We start from the raw sequence: 16922 nt of genomic DNA, 5'->3' as shown, positions 1-16922 counted from the left end.
GTATTTAAAAATAAAAAAGAGAAAAAGTAGAATGGAGGATCAAATATAGATGTAGGTGTCTTTACACTACTTTTAATAAGTCTATTTAAACTTAGCTTAAAACTTGAGTTGAGATGAACTTCAATTTTAAAAACACCAATTGAACTGCAGCTAAACTTTGAACTTTGGACTGAACATCAAGTTTTAAGTTTGTAGAACTTGGCTCTGCTCAACTACACTTCTAGTATTTGATACATATGACAAAAAAAATGTCGTAATCTTATGAGATTTGTAAGTCTAAATGTATTATTCTATATATTGGTGAATTATATTTGTATTTGATTATTGTGTGGGAATTTGATTAATTTGTAGTTAGGTTGTCCTCAACCCAATCAATGTTTTGCAAGATGATGTGGAAATACAAAAAAATATTATTTTTTGTTTGAAATTCACTGTGGCTAGCAAACTTGTTACTTTTGCAAGTTTGTTAATGACAGCTTTTGCTGCCAATGGCAGAAACTGGGCCATTACGTCTTTTAAAAAAAAATTATTAATTATTTTATTATTATATTTATAATATAATATAAAAGTGAGACCATTTTTGTAAGTGAGAATATTATAGAGATATAGAGAAAATAGTGGAGAAATTACAAATTTGATAATGTGGAAGTGTGACGCATTTTTAAAAATGAGAGAGTTTTACAGGGATAAGGATAACCTTAGATCAATTAATCCACTTATAATTGGTTACAATACATATATATTTTTTAACAAAATAATGCTGTCAAAAAAACATTATAGAATTGATTTTAATAAAGAAAATATTTGTCAAGTACTTTGTGATTAGATGACATCACTATTACATTCGAGTCATATCTCAATTAAGGATGTTAGCATAATTATGTTGAACTGATAAACTATAAACACTAGCATAAATGTTTATTTTTAATGTATTAAAAATTCATTTAAAATATACTCTGCACCATTCTATTAAAAAAATCAAAATAAACCAAACAAATTAGATATTTCACCCTCCATTATGCAATATAATACCCCATTTTTTTAAAATAATTTTTTACAATTACGTGGTAGAAATAGAATGTATACCTTTTTATTCGTAATTACAAGTTTATTCGGTCTATTATGTACATAAAAACTTTATGCATTTTTAAAGGATAATACAATTTGCATAGTATATTTTGTATCAAATCTTTACTATTTTGTAATACAATTGGTCAATTCATGGTTTGATCAATCAATTTTAAAATAATTTAAGATTTGATTCAAAAAAATTGAATGAGGGTAGTTTTTTTTTTTTTTTTGTTCTGCATTTCCACCAAGCATGGTGGTATGGTAGTGAGGTAGTCCAAGTAGAGCTAGCTACCTAGGCGGCTAGGCCTATCAGCGGCTGGCGGGGCCCCGGAGCCGATGTAACCCGACCCTGGATTCCCGGATCCTCCACCACCCATCGGATTATAAGCTCCAGACCCGTATATGTGCCCATGATGCTGACCCATCATCATGCCATACACACCACTCTCTCCGGCATAACCGCCCGCGCCACTTCCCGCATTCAATACACCGCCATTGCCGCCGCCGCCGCTGCTGCTCTCTCTCTCTTGCCGTCCAACCATGGCGGTTCTCTCCCCTTCCATGTCCCGAAACCTCTGCAGGTAACCCTTCAAGGGCTCCACGTAGTCTTCGAAGCCCAGCGTAGTCATGGCCCACAGCAAGTCGTCGCCGTTGACCGTCTTCCTCTTCTCTCGCTGGCACTTGTCCGATGCCTCGCCGGTGATGAAACTGATGAACTCCGACACGCACTCCTGAACCGTCTCTTTGGCGTCCTTCGAAATCTTCGCGTTCGCCGGGAGCGCCTTCTTCATGATACGGCTCACGTTCGCGATTGGGAGGAACCGGTCCTGCTCTCGCGGCGAGCTTTCTCTGTGCCCTCCCGATTCATTGTCAGAATCCGCCATTACCACAGAATTTGCGACTAAAACTTCAATAATGTTAAAAACCTTTTGAGTTTTGAAAACACAAAATTCAAATTCTGAATGAAGCAAAAGGCAATTCACTTGAAGTCCACTCTGTTAATAGAGGCTACTTGAAATTAAAGTCAACGATACACTGGAAATGAACTGAAAACGATGATAAAACTTAAGAATTGGCCAAAGAATATCACCGGAAAACTTCTCCGAAGAGTAAAGGTCGCCGGAGGGAGATTTGGAAGGCTATTGACTACTGAGTGAGGGAGAGGAAGCGGAGATTTTTATGAGGAGAAAAATTAGCACCGTATGATCAAATGCTATATAATAACGTGATCAAGAAAGACACGTGGGAGAACGTTGACCGTTCGAGATAGTTAATAATGATTTTTCGGGGAATGAGTTTACTCCGTCCGATCACTGTTGCTGTAGCGAAATCTGGACCATACATGTCGCGGTGTAACCGGATATTTTCTCTTGTTAAAGAGATGTTGTCGTGTGAACCCACCATCTATTATCTATTATCTATTATTCTTCCCAAACTCTATTATTATTATTATTATTATTATTATTACTACTATTATTATTGTTGTAGTCGTCATTTTTATTATATATATTAATTTAGTGTAAACTTAAAGCTTTGCTTTTGTACAAAAAAAAAAAAAAAAAAAAAAAGCTTTGCTTTGTACTTTTTAAATTATTAATAAAAATAAATTTTTTTTAAAGTGTCAATCAACAAGTGGTTTAATAGTAACCAATAGAGTTAATTATTGAGATGGTCCATTGACTTAGCGAAATTATCAATTTGGTTATTGATTATTTTTTTTTTTTGACCAATTAGGTCCCTCAACTTTAAAAATCTTAACCAATTTGGTCCTTCGATTATTTTTCCGTTAGACATCCGTTAACTCAGGACCAAATTGGTAATTTTGCTATAGTCAAGGGATCATTTCAGTCATCACATGCACCATTTTCTCTAAAAATTAATTACTGAAATTATCCATTGACTATAGCGATATTACCAATTTGGTCTCGAGTTAACGGATGTCTAGCGGCAAAACAAATGGAGAACCAAATTGGTTAAGTTTTTTAAAGTTGAGAGACTTAATTGGTCAAGAAAAATAGTCAAGGATCAAATTGGTAATTTTGCTATAGGCAATGGACTATTTCGGTAATTAACTCGTAACCCATATAACTAGATACATTTTGGGGGCGTTTGGTAAATAGTTGTTAGCTGATTGGGTTAGTGGGTTTGATTAGTTGATAGCAATAACTTATTGTAGAAAGATATTTGGTAAATTAGCTGTTAGTTGATAATTGATTACATGCAAAATGACTCTATCAAAAGACTAATCGAAAAAGCTGTTTTGAAATTTGAACAACTTTTTGAATTTTAGCGTTTTAGAGCAATAAAATGTTACGAAAAGCTAATTAACAAACAATTATATTGGATGTTTAACCAAATCAAACAACTAATTGTGGTCAAATAAGTCAAAATTGGCTGATAAGCTAACTATGTTACAAAATAGTGCATTTATGTTGTAGACTTGTAGTTGGTGTCAATAAATATTTTTTAAATTTAATACTTGAAACATGTTTTATTTACTGTTGGTTTTATGACTTTTAAACAATCAACGGCTGACCAACACAGCCGTTAAAATAACAAGTACATGAGAATATAGAAAATATGGGTATTGTATATTTGTATTGCTCAAAATTGATTGCATCTTTCCCATGGGGTCTATTTATATACATATTTTGGGTTATAAGTCTTACAAGGACTAGAAATTCTAGATTGCCACATATTCAGAGTCCTCATCATATTGAAATTGGGCTCTATACAAGATAGGCTCAATTCTTGGTACATTATGAGTAATAGATTTAATCCTATCAAAACTCATTCACGGTCGCCTCCTTCTTGGGCTTCTTTGATTCAATTCTTTTTTTTAGACTGATCCATTTAGTCAGCATGATACACCATTCGTCATTTATGTATGTTGGTTTTGAATTTTTTTAATGATTTATAATTAATTTTCTCACTTAGTACTTGTGAATAATATATGCTAACTACCCTAATTCTAAAAATATTCGGAATTTCATAAATTTTATTTGTTAATTAATCCCGAGTAGTATAGAAATAAATAAATTAACAAATGGTGAAAAGTTTATATATGATTGAGTAATATGTTAAATATAACCACGTTGCATATGAATCTTGCTATGAGTTTATATTCCATAGGCACAAATAACCCTCCAACCCTTTAAATATCCTAATACTAAAAGAGTTTTGTCCGGCCTACTATAGTACTACATCATTAACAATAGGAAAAAAAATATATATTAGTCAAGTTACTCATCACTTTCATGTGTCCTAATGAGCGCGTGCATAACACACAACCTATTAAAATATAGCATGTAACATTTTTCTATACACTTAATTTTACGAACAAGGTACAAAGTATATATACGTTGCTCTATAGTCTACACCTTATGTCTTTATCTCTCTTACCTATTCCCCAAACCATCTTTTTGTTTATGGGAGGAGATTTGTCCCTTCAAAAAGTACCATGTAGACATCTTTATGATTATAGATTTTTAAAATCAATTTATCATACCTAAAAATATAATGAAGAAAACAATTAATCAAAAAATTATTAACAATTTTAGTTAGATGTCATTTAGTAAATGGTGGGGTGGGATCAACTTATGTATGTGGTAACTGACTAATTGGACACATTTTTTATGTTTACATGTAAACTTTGTTATCAATCAATTAAATTGAGTGGTACAAATATGGTCTCACTAATAAGGCTAAGTTTATATTTATCAAACATTTTTCTTCATTATTTGATTTTTCTCACTGTCTTTCTTATTTGTTATAAAATTTTGATACTCTATAATAAGATAAAGTTACATTATTAAAAAAATATTTAGAATAGATTATTTAGGATATATATCTTTTTTCAAGCAGCAAAATCTTTGCTCTCAAAGTTTTGAACGTATTGAATTGGTGCATTTTTACAATTGATAATTCATATATTGAATTATATTAGCATATTGACAATTGAACTCTATTAGCACACAAAAAATGACAAAAATTATGAACATAACTTGAATTGGCATATATATATTTTTAGATATTATAAGCTCAATAGATTAAAGCTAGCGGTACAAATAGAAGTAATAAAAGTAGGGGAGTTAAAATTAACCAACAAAAAATCTCATATCACTTTCTTTGTTTTCAACTGGATTTGTTTCTTACTTTACTGCATTGTTTCATATATACTGCTTGATAATCTATTGAATCCACACGTAGATGCTTAGATAATTGCTTGGATCGTTTAACTAGGGCTGAGCATCGGACGGATCGGATGTCCAATCCGTCCATCCGATCGGATTTCGGATTTCTTTTGTACCCCCCTATCCGTTTATTTTTTTGGACAGATCCTATCAGATTGCTTAGGTTCGGATTTCGGATATCCGTTGTCGGATTTCGGATTGAAATCGGATATAATAAATTAAAATAAAACAAATTCTAAATTCAAAAAATTCTAAAATAGATAACAGTAATACTGAGTTTCATTACCATAGCGTAGCAACTAGCAAAACATACTACTATACAACTATAACAGTTTCAAACTAAGTTAATAATTACATATTTTCAACTAGCAAAACATACTACTAAGTTAATGATTATACAAAAAATCATAGACTTGAGCTGTCAGCACCGGTACTCTTCAGTTCTTCTTTCAGCAATTCAGCAAAATCAACACTAATATAGTCATCTAGATAATCTACTCTTCTTCCTGCTAGTATTCAAACTTAAAATGATATTAGTGTTTAGAGTTTAGAAAACAGACAATCAGACATTTAGAGTAACAATACTAAGCAATTATTCACTACGCTAAGTGGCTCAGAGTGCATTTTTCCATATCAAGTAAGAATGTGGGCAAATTGCTCTGAATGTGTTATATTAACACATTGGCAACATACCAACTCCATTCCATTTATTCAGACAATAGTGGAAGCTTCATCATAGCCACCAAATAAAACAAATACATTCAAACTGAAAACAGAGCAAGGAAGAGTTATACCATAATTCCAGAGTGCAGAGAAATGGGCAAAATTAGGCTCAACTCATCTAATGGCAGCAACAAATCAATAACAGAAAGTTGCCAAGCCACTTAGAGGCTAAACACCACTTGCAACAACATGAGTACATAACATAATATCAAACTCAGTAAAGAAATGAACACATTGTAAACTGATATTAAAAACATTACAGTGATTGTAGGCAACATTGATGGTATAGTAGATGAAGCTCCAGTGGGCAATTCTGCAAAAGTGAAAAACATAACAAGTAAGAAAGAAAGTGAAAAGGAAATAAACTTAGTATAATAATAAAAAAAAAAAAAAAGTAACTAAGAAAGTGATAAGTGTTACCTTTCTCTAATTTTTCAACCTCCTCCAGGTTCTCCTCAACTTGGATTGGCTGATTAGGTGCCCTCAACCAATCTTGAGTACATATTAGTGCTTCCACTATTTTAGGAGTCAAGGAACTCCTAAATGGATCAAGTACCCTTCCAGATGTACTAAAACAACTCTCAGAAGCAACTGTGGAGATATGAACTGCAAGGACATCTCTAGCCATTTTGGAGAGAATAGGAAATCTCTCACTATGGCTCTTCCACCACTTTAACACATCAAATGGGACAGATTCATCATCCTCCACAATACTTTCACTTAAGTATACTTGCAGCTCAGTTTGCTTACTGCTTCCACTACTTTCCAATCTCTTTTTTTAAGTTGGCTCTTCAAAGATGATTGAGGCCTACCAACTGTACAAGTAGTAGCCTGGTTAGCCTCACACTGGACTGCTTGAGTAGAGGATGCTGTCTGGGTAGAACTGAGAGAGTATGTAGCTGCATAGTCATCATATAAAGCAGCCATTGCAGATTGGACCTTGGTAAAATAAGCTTTGCCTTTCTCTTCTCCATACAACTGGACAAATTGATGAGGCATGTACTCCAACTTATCTCTGGGATCCAGAATATTGGCAAAAAAAATGATAGAGTTCATTTTTTCTGGATCCCCCCAATATTTGTCAAACTTGTTCCTCATTTGTGTCCCCATTGCCTAAAACAAAAAAAAAAAAAACAATTTATTAGTTAACAGAATTACAGGAAATACAAAAAACAATAAGCAAACAAATTGAAAGATAAATGAGATTACCTTTTCAGTCCCCTGCTCAGAGTTCACCATATCTTCAAGCATGCAACTAAGATCAGAGATCTCAGAGAAGAATGTGTTAGATGTGACATAAAGTGAACCAGAGATCCTCACTGTCATATCATAAAATGCTTTCAACAGCTTCACTAAGCTTTCCACAGAACACCAATCCAAGAAGGTAGGAGCACTCCCCAAGTCAGCAGAATAAGAAGGGTCATTTCTCTCATATGCATCAAACACTACTTGATATTGAATTGCAGTGTTGAGCATAATGTAGGTGCTGTTCCACCTTGTAGGGACATCAAGATGCAAAGCTGATTTAGCTTCCACACCAAACAGTTCAGCAAACTCTCTGAACTTTGTCAGCCTAGCTGGTGAGTTCCTAACCCATCTCACTGCATCCCTCACCCTCTTAACTGACTCATCTGCAAACTTCAACCCATCTTGGACCACTAAATTGAGGATATGGGCTATGCACCTCATGTGCATGTACTGAACCTTAACAGAAGAAGAACCCCAAGATAACAGTTTACTCTTAAAAAACCCCATAGCTGTGTCATTAGAGGAGGCATTATCCACTGTTACAGTAAACACATTCTTAATTCTCCACTCTAATAAACAACTCTCTAGGGCTTTTGCAATGTACTCCCCCTTATGAGAAGAAACTGGGACAAAGGATATAATTTTTTTTTGAAGCTTCCACTGGTCATCTAAAAAATGTGCAGTAATGCACATATAGTTGATTCTCTGGACAGAAGTCCATGTATCTGTTGTTAGACTAACCCTTTGAGTTCCCACTCTAAACAACTTCTTAAGGTTTAGCCTCTCATCAAGAAATATTTGGTAGATGTCCCTAGAAATGGTCCACCTAGAAGGGATAAGAAACCTAGGACAAGCAACCAGAATAAACCTCTTGAACCCCTGGCCCTCTACAAACCTAAAAGGGAGCTCATCTATGATTATCATCTCACAAAGGGCCCTCCTAATGGCATCTTGATTAAATACCCATGTCCCCAAAACACCCACAGGAGCCTCTGTTCCACCCTCAGAAGTGGACAAAGTGTTGAATGTGAGTAGAGACTGCCTTATATCCTTTGAATGGGGATTTTTAAGACAATTGCCCATATGATTTCTTAATGATGATGTGCCATGTTTTTTAGTTTCACAAAAATACTCTTTTGCACAGTAAAGGCATTTGCCTTTAAGCACTTTATTAGTTTCAGGATCTTTGATCTGTTCAAAGTGCTCCCACACTATGGATCTAGACTCTATTTCCTTCCTCTTCTTAACAGCAGGAACTTTAGGAGTGGCCATAGGCTGTTGAGCACTTGTCTCAATGCCTGGGGTTTGTACTCCTTGTTCATCCACTGTTGAAGATGGAAGAGGTCCAGTTCCACTTCCACTTATATTTTGATTGCTCTCCATCTATAAAGATTTATGGATGAGCAAATAGGATTCAAATTTCACACAAGCACACATAAGGCCATACACTGTCACAGTGATATGTATTCCATAATCAGGATTCATGAATCATGAACTCCGCATTTTATGGAGTCCTGATTTTAGGACTTAATTACATATAAGTATATAACACATTAACAAATTCATTCCATAATCAGGAGTCATGATTCATGAATCATGAACTCCTCATTTTATGGAGTCCTGATTTTAGGACTTAATTACATATAAGTATATAACACATTAACAAATTCATTCCATAATCAGGAGTCATGATTCATGAATCATGAACTCATCATTTTATGGAAATGGCCACAAATTAGGGCTTAACACTTCCACAGTCAACCATCAACCCATCAACAATTCAAGTATTCAACAACATTCAACAGTATTACAATTTACAAATTCAGTATGCTTCCAGCATGGACATCATAAATTCATAAGCACAAATTCATAATATCAATTACAAATTCAGTAGGTTTCCACAGTTCCACACTTCCACCACCACCATACATTTTGAAATAACAAATTTAAGGGTCCTTTAACCATAAACTTACAAACACATATCAGAATAAGCACAAATTCATCACATATCACTATATCAGAATAAGCACAAATTCATCACGTATGTGGAAACCCCTTAAAATTAGGGTTCAATTACAAATTAGGGTGCATGCAACATCATAGAACTAGAACAGAACAGACAAACTCACAAACATGCAACAGGAAAATAAGAAAAAAATGACAGAGTTACATTTTACTTGTTTTCTCAAAGGTTCCCTCTGAGATCTAGGGCTTCAAGGCGTCAAACTTCCACTTCCACTGTCGTCCGGCTTCTTCCTTCTTGCCGTCTTTCCAGTTTGCACAGAGCCACAGACACTTCCACAAGATTCCCGTCGAACTGTCGAAGACTCGAAGCCTCGAAGGAGTCGAAGGGGAGTTCAGAACCACAGATACTCTCAGACTCTCAGTTGAGACTCAGAGTTCAGACTTCAGAGAATCAGAGATTCACCGGAGAAGGAGATTAAGGAAGAAGATTAGATGAGAAGGACTGAAGATCGGATGGGGATGGCTAGAGGAGAGTAGGAGACTAAGGAGATTTCGAGAAGAAGCTCTGGGGAGTGGGGAGTGGCCGAGTGGATAATGATAGAATGGCAAACCCTAGGTCTACGCAACGTTTTATACTTAGGCCAAATTTCGGATCTCGGACGGGTTCGGATGGGATATTTCCTAACCCTACCCGTCCGTCTTTAATAGCCACGTTGCATGGGGTCGGTTCGGATATGACCCGAACACGTCGGGTTTCATCTCCGTTCGGTAAGCGCTGGTTCGGGTCGGGCGGGTTCTTCGGGTAGTTCGGGTATTGCACAGCCCTACGTTTAAGTACATACAAATTTGTTATTGTTTGAGTACATGTGATTAGCAAAGTACTAGAGAGAGTGTAGATAGTTTGAATGAGAACCATTGACAATATTACTATTCTTAATGGTAAAACTACAAATGATGCATCTACTAGTATCAAACATTTCATCCACTCACAACGAGAGTACTTTATTGCCAGAGATCCGCCAAGGAAGACAATTAAAAAATTTGATGGGTATGCTAATGATGATAAAGTTCAATTGGATGGTAATGTTGAAGCAAGCGCCCAAGCAATGGTATAAGTGGTTTGACGCATGTATGTTGGGGCAAGAATTGTCAAGATGTCAATATCATAGTAGTGTCTATTTTAATGAATTTTTTAATGGATCATTTGTTTATTTTTAGTTATCTGTTGATGATATGCTCATTGTTTCTCTTGACATGTTTCTTTTGTATATTTTTTGTTAAATGTTGACGATAACTTGTGATTTGACTTTTAAATAAAAAATGTCAAAAATAGTGAATTGTGAAAAAACCTTCACGACTTAAACAACTTATTAGTCACATTATTATTAACTTCAAAATAAATATATAGTAAGAACTTTAATACTTACAATTTATAGACTATCTTGAGATATAAGAAAATAAAATAAAATTTATAGTTATCTCATAGGTGGTACAAATTTCCACTCATCTATAATTGATAAACTCATTAATTAAGTACATTTATCACATTAAGATCTCTATCATATATATGTCAATAGTAATTAATGTGAAATTAATTTCATATTTGAAATTTTTTTTATAAAAAATCTCTTTGATAAATAAGCTTTAGAGGTTTTTGACATTTAAAAGATAGCATATTGTATTAGTTGATAATTTCATAATATATTATAAAGAATCATGAATATTTTTTTTAAAAAAAAATACAATCTATTAATATAAAAAGTTACTACTTTTAAATTTTAAGTTTTATTCCCCAATTTTCTATTCTTCAAACATTAAATTTAACTGTTTGATAAGATAAATTTATTAAAAAATTATGAATTCATTATTTACTAAATATCCAATGGAAAAGTACAATTTGGTAAGGAAGCTTTATAAAGACAAAAGACTAGCTTATGAGATATAATCATATAAGTTGTGACAAATTAGCTTTTTCATAATTTCAACCTCACTTTAATTTGATATTGTTAAATGTATACAATAATTACAAATTTGAGGCAGGAATTGGCTTATTTTCAAGTCATACACAACAGTGTCACCATGTTCCATGTGCAATGCAAAGTCCACATCTTACCAACTGTAAAATCATCACTTCCAATCATAACTACCAAGAATATTCCAAACATTTTTACGCTCTTCCCCCAACACTCAATTTTTTTTTTTATTCATCATTATTATTTTAAAAAATAAAATTCATACATATATATAATTTATAATTGCATCTCGTTAAATTTTTATTAAAAAATACTTCCGAATCTTTTTTATCAATTTTTTTTTTTACTTCATTATCAAAATGTCATACTGTTTTTAAGTTGTAATCCTCACACTTAAAGGTGTGAACTACTTGGATCCGATAAGGATAATGTTTGAATTCGGTTCAATTACTATCTAGTTAAACTTAAACACGAGTAATTCAAATAATAAATTATGGTAAATTCAAACATTTAAATACTCAACTCAAACAACTTAAAAGGATTTATTTACAACGTGTTACATAAATTTTCAATTAACCATCCATCACAAATCACAACAAGACTATTGTAAGTTCTATCCAATAAAGCTCCACTGAATTGAGCTGAGCTCAAATAGCTTGAAATCAAAAAAAAATATACAAAATAAAAATTCAATCAAGCTTGTATTTCAAATCTAACAAAACTTTGACTATTACCCAACTCCCCTTACTTACACCATGGACCAAAAAGATAGTAAACACTCAAAACTTAAAACATGACAGAAAGGTTGATTGCAACAAGCCACTTGCAGAGGAAAGAAAATTCTTCTTTTAGTAAAAAACATGAACAAATTGCTTTCCATGTCACATGTATGTACAAGAAAGTAATCCATTTACAATTTCATCCAAGGAATCTGTCACAACTCTCTATGTATGTACACATCACAGAAACACAATCCTGTGATCATATTGTGAACCCATCAAAACTCAAAAGGTTAAAATAAGATACAAAGTTAACCTGTGACTGTTAAATCCCTAAATACATTCAAGGAGGCATACAACCTAATTAAACAACCACATTCAGACTTCTGCACTTTCGAGTCATCAGTCAGTCAGTCATAGGCATCATCCTCACCAGGCATGATCATTCGATCACATTGTGTACCCATCAAAAACCCTGGGTGTAAAATACAAATTCAAGAAAAAAAACAATACAACAAACTCGAGAAAACACGAAAATTAGCACCAACCTCTGTTAAATCCTAATACATCACATTCATAGACCATACAACTAAATTAATCTACCACATTCAGACTTCTGCAGTTTCAAGTCACAAGCATCATCATCACCAACACCAACACCAACCAATATTGGTCTGTTCAACTCATACTTTAACTAAAATATAAATGCAAAATGAGGCTAACAATGATGAAGTTCAACTAGCATATCGTTCTTGTCTAATGCCCATTTCATGCCGTGCTACAGTAGCTCATCTCGTAGATGCCCCAGACTGCTGCTGAACAGTTTGAGCATAGAGAGTTATGTCCTTCAAGCTATCATCAAAAGAAACAGCAGGGTAAGTGTACTAAAATTGAAGTCTCAATAATATTCTACCAGAACAAACTCAAATTGGAAGAGCAATGATAGCTGCAAAGATGCTATTAGATTTTAAATCCAAAACAAATTCGATAATAATACTAAAATCCTTGAAATATACTTGAGCTGGATCTAGATTTAACCAAGTATATCCTATTCACATCTAGTGGTGGTTACACTCAAGTTGGATATGAGTAGGAGGACTACTTATAACTGAAAACAAAAATGGTTACTAATAGAGGACCAAAGGGTCAATCACAGATTTATGGCTATAAATTCAGCAGGAATCCTAAGTTCTCATTTGTGCAAACAAAGACTCAGTGATTCACCACTGATTTCTTCTTTGAATCCCCTTTTTCACTACTTATTCAACATAGAAAAGAAGGGCCTCACGATTGCATTAAGTCTCAAACAATCAACACTCACGCATGAAAGAGAAATTGCTAATTACCAGAAGTACTAAATAAAAGGATTCCTAGAAAAAAGTAAATTTAATACACATACAATTAAGTCATGCTCTGTATTTTTATTTTTTCTTTCTTAACCAATGAATTGGGTGGATATGCAACACAAGGAATAAATCATCCTACTATTACACCTCACAAAGTCTTCAAATTACGTGATCCATTTAAGTTGTGTCATTCCTCTAAAGGGAAAAACTGACCCAAGCTTTTTCCAGACACCTCTGCAAGAAGTATTCCCCACCATGATACAAGTTCAAAATAACCAGGTCATAAAAAAGGGGGCTCTATTTGTCAACATTAATTTGTATTTCTAAGCCGAAACTCATGAGAGTGCAAGGTACAATAGGCCAAAAGTATCCTAATTGACTTACTGGGTGATTGAAAGCATAATGCAAATATCAATTCGGTATAATCAAATTAGTGAAAAAAGCTTCCAGATGCAGCAAGTCAATTCTATTTACAAATATAGACAAAAGAATAAGAGAATATAGTAACAGGAAGAATGATGTTCAATCATTCACATTCTTCTCTAAATGATCTTAATCAGTTTCTGACAAAAGAATACTTGTGCAAAAAGCATTTCAAAGCACGAGTTGAAAGCCGTGGTAACAATAATAATTATTTTATGATGCAGGACAGCAACTAGAGATCAACAGATGCTAGGATTCACAATATGAGAAGTACAGAGGCAGGGAACTTACTTCAAATGCTAAGAGAGTCGCACACCACAAAAGTGGAAAAGAACCCAGCATTGACGCATAAAAGGATTACCAAAGGTAACGGCTATTCAATGAAGCTAGGTAGTCAAGAATTTAGCTACCACAAAGGCCTCAATATGCATGCAAAAACCCCTCAGTTCAAGTAGTTTATAATTCCTTTTCTAGATAACTGTCCTCAAATAAACTACTCAGAGGTCATACGACGCCTTTTCCCATATTCGGCATCCCTAGATCTTGATCTTTGCTCTTCCTCACGCGACACTCTTGACTTTGCATGAGTTCTTGATGATCTTCCCCTGTCCCAATCATCATTGTATTCAGGCTCATGGTCTCTGTGCCGATGATGAGCAGCATATCTTTCATCCCTATGATGATCACGCTCACGGTCATGTCCACGATCGCGATCCCGATCCCTGTCTACATCACGATCGCGGTCACGATCACGGTCTCTAGAACGCTCACGCTCCCTCTCCCTCTCCCTCTCTCTTCCAATATCTCTGCTATCTCTATGTTTCCTCTCTGACCAATCATGATCATGTCCTATATCCTTTTCTCGAGGCATTTCCCTGTCAAATCCTGGTTCCTTATCATCCCTATGTCTTCTGTCCGTAGAACCTGACCAGTCGCGCTCCACACCTCTGTCCTTTTCTTTAAGTCCACCAGGCCAAGCCCCTCTATCATGACTTACTTCTCCATGTTGATGGTCAGATACAGCTTCTTCATTATAACTTGACTCACCAGCTCTACCCCCATGCTCTTCACCAGTCCATCCTCCACCCATATTCATATCAGACCACATTCCCATATTCGGCCCCTCTACACCTGCACCAGGCATCATTCCCATACCATTCATAGGCATCCCTCTGCCAAAGAATGCTGGGTTGACGTGGGGGGCAACACCAGGCAACCCAACACTTCCAACGGGTGGGAATGAAGGCAAGATTCCTGAAAACGGTGGAGTTGGAGCACCAGGATATCCTCCGTAGCTACCCATTCGTCCCATAGGCCCTCCAAATGCAGGATCAAAACCAGGACCCATCATTGCTTGAGGATGCAACATCGGTGGTGTGCCACCAATACCTTGCCCAAATGCATTACCTCCATTTCCCATTAAACCTCGTCCACCCATACCCCCAGGCCTGCTTCTCATAGGACCAAGAGGACCCCTATTCCCCATCCCTTGAGCACCTCCCCTACCTCCCCAATTTCCTCTGCCATAACCTCTATTGTTATCCCCACCACCTTGATAGTTACCACCTGTGGCAATATTATTACCAGTGGGTTTACCTATGGCATCACCAGGGCCTCTCCTTGCTTGGGGGGCAGAAGTCTGGGTCATCTGCTGATTTCTGTTTAGTTGAGCCTCGCCCATTTTCTTCACAGTGTATGGAGATGCAAAGGCTACAACACATGGCCGACCGTTGAAAACATGCCCATTCATCCCTTCCTTGCAAGCTGTGGCAGCTGAAGGGTCAAAATATTCAACCTGGCAATACCCTTTTGACTTCCCACTAGCCTTCTCATCAAAAAATTTCACTTCCTTCACTGGTCCATACTTGCTCAACTCCGTCTCCAGCTCAGCATCAGTTGTCCACCAATGCAAATCACCAACAAAAAGAACTGTTCCACCACCAGGGCCACCTCCACCGCCCACCGCAAATGCTCCCCCACCACTAATATTGCCACTCATATTCCCACCTCCTTGTCTTGCCATACTATCGCTTCCTGCATTTCCTACATTAACTAAATTTCCTACAGGAGCAGCAAGAGGCTGCTGAGCCACACTTTGATTCTGTGCATTTCCACTAACAGCCTGCTCCTCTAAATCGGTGGCTACTTTACCTGATGAGTGACCTAACTCAACCCTAAGCTCCCCACCCGGAGTCCCTGATCCGCCTGCTGCAACAGTTGAAGTTCTAGCTCCCATTTCATTCCCCCTGAACCCCATACTCTGATAACCTTCCAACCTGCCGGAACTCCTCGTCCCACCGTCTTCCTCTTTCTCTGCCTTCCTCTCCCCTCCTACAGCACTAGGCGTCTGCGCAGGTGGAGCTACTGTAGTAGGCTTAGGTGGCAACTTTTCCACAACCTCCTCATTCCTAAACCCTAAATCCTCGTTCTTCCTTAGAGACTGGAGAAAATTCTCGCCAACGTTCACATCATTATAAAGATCCTCATAATCATCATCCTCTTCTCCAAGAAACCCCTCGTCCGCGACAGCAGATATAGCCTCGTTCCGATGGAACTGTTCGCTCGGATCTCCCACGCCGTCGCCAAACCCATCACCTCCTTCATTCGCGTCCATCTTTGCTTGCTTCCCCAAGACTTAGGGTTAGGGTTTTCTTTATTACGGAGTAATAAAAAGAAATGAAAGGGAAAAAAGAAAAATAAATAAATAAATCAAGCTCGTTTTCCACCGGAGACAATTTGAAACATTATCAATGAAAATATGACACGAATTGGGACGAGTTAGATCTTACCTTTATCTCAGGAAAATTGAAGCAGAGAGAATAGCGAAGAGAAAATTGGAAAAATCGAGAAAGAGAGAAACTTTTCGAATTACAAACCCTAATCTGAATAGCTACCGCCGCTCTAGAAGTATGTACGTGAAAATTGGAAGCGTGTCGTTTGTTACGTCATTATTCTTCGTAATTGCAGAAGCTCTCGAGTCTCGATAGCTTTTTTTTTTTTTTTTTTTTTAAAGAAAAAACTTCACTTTTTTCCTAGAACAATGATTTATAAAGTTACTTCAAATCAATTTTTTTAAAGAATAAATTTCGCTTTGGTCCATTTATATATGATTATTCCATTCACTATAATATATCGTAAAGTAAATATTATGTTTGTGCAAGTTTTTATGATAATCGTTGTTAATTTTGAATATTTTTAAACAAAATTATAAATAATATAGTGTAAATTCTATAGGGTATGGGTATGTGTTAGAGGGGAAAA

General features: G+C 35.7%; 3 protein-coding genes across 5 annotated transcripts; all 3 read right to left on the bottom strand.

Moving 5' to 3' along the window:
- Positions 1-1125: 1125 nt before the first annotated feature.
- LOC109187901 (nuclear transcription factor Y subunit B-3-like) lies at positions 1126-2269 on the bottom strand. Of its 2 annotated transcripts, none has more exons than XM_019338296.1 (2): positions 1560-2269; positions 1126-1529 (listed from the first exon to the last, which is right to left on the bottom strand). In XM_019338296.1, the coding sequence occupies exons 1-2, from the start codon at positions 1953-1955 to the stop codon at positions 1356-1358; spliced, it is 570 nt and encodes a 189-aa protein (XP_019193841.1). In that variant the 5' UTR covers positions 1956-2269; the 3' UTR covers positions 1126-1355. The 2 variants fall into 2 exon arrangements, with proteins under 2 accessions (XP_019193841.1, XP_019193843.1); XM_019338298.1 differs by having other exon boundaries at positions 1126-1535; positions 1566-2269.
- Positions 2270-6707: 4438 nt separating this feature from the next.
- On the bottom strand, positions 6708-8618 carry LOC109187355 (zinc finger BED domain-containing protein RICESLEEPER 2-like). Its single transcript, XM_019337543.1, has 2 exons — positions 7197-8618; positions 6708-7100 (listed from the first exon to the last, which is right to left on the bottom strand). Exons 1-2 carry the CDS (start codon positions 8616-8618, stop codon positions 6708-6710), a joined length of 1815 nt encoding a protein of 604 aa, XP_019193088.1.
- A 3447-nt stretch (positions 8619-12065) lies between these two features.
- LOC109187898 (cleavage and polyadenylation specificity factor subunit CG7185) lies at positions 12066-16610 on the bottom strand. Of its 2 annotated transcripts, XM_019338289.1 has the most exons (3): positions 16451-16610; positions 13953-16312; positions 12066-12744 (listed from the first exon to the last, which is right to left on the bottom strand). In XM_019338289.1, the coding sequence occupies exon 2, from the start codon at positions 16273-16275 to the stop codon at positions 14155-14157; it is 2121 nt and encodes a 706-aa protein (XP_019193834.1). In that variant the 5' UTR covers positions 16276-16312; positions 16451-16610; the 3' UTR covers positions 12066-12744; positions 13953-14154. The 2 variants fall into 2 exon arrangements, with proteins under 2 accessions (XP_019193834.1, XP_019193835.1); XM_019338290.1 differs by lacking the exon at positions 16451-16610 and having other exon boundaries at positions 13953-16443.
- Positions 16611-16922: the final 312 nt, after the last annotated feature.

The sequence above is a fragment of the Ipomoea nil genome, unplaced genomic scaffold (genome assembly GCF_001879475.1).
Source record: "Ipomoea nil cultivar Tokyo-kokei standard unplaced genomic scaffold, Asagao_1.1 scaffold1421, whole genome shotgun sequence".
Lineage (NCBI taxonomy): Eukaryota > Viridiplantae > Streptophyta > Magnoliopsida > Solanales > Convolvulaceae > Ipomoea > Ipomoea nil.
This window is presented reverse-complemented; position numbering and strand designations above follow the sequence as displayed.

Bases quoted from the DNA above. Each gene is read 5' to 3' on its own strand.
- LOC109187898 (XM_019338289.1), bottom strand. From the start codon at position 16,275: ATGGACGCGAATGAAGGAGGTGATGGGTTTGGCGACGGCGTGGGAGAT.
- LOC109187355 (XM_019337543.1), bottom strand. From the start codon at position 8,618: ATGGAGAGCAATCAAAATATAAGTGGAAGTGGAACTGGACCTCTTCCA. The intron at 7,101-7,196 runs GTAATCTCATTT...TTTTTGTTTTAG, and splicing joins CTGAGCAGGGGACTGAAAAG to GCAATGGGGACACAAATGAG.
- LOC109187901 (XM_019338296.1), bottom strand. From the start codon at position 1,955: ATGGCGGATTCTGACAATGAATCGGGAGGGCACAGAGAAAGCTCGCCG. The intron at 1,530-1,559 runs GTATTGAATGCG...GGCGCGGGCGGT, and splicing joins GCGGCGGCGGCAATGGCGGT to TATGCCGGAGAGAGTGGTGT.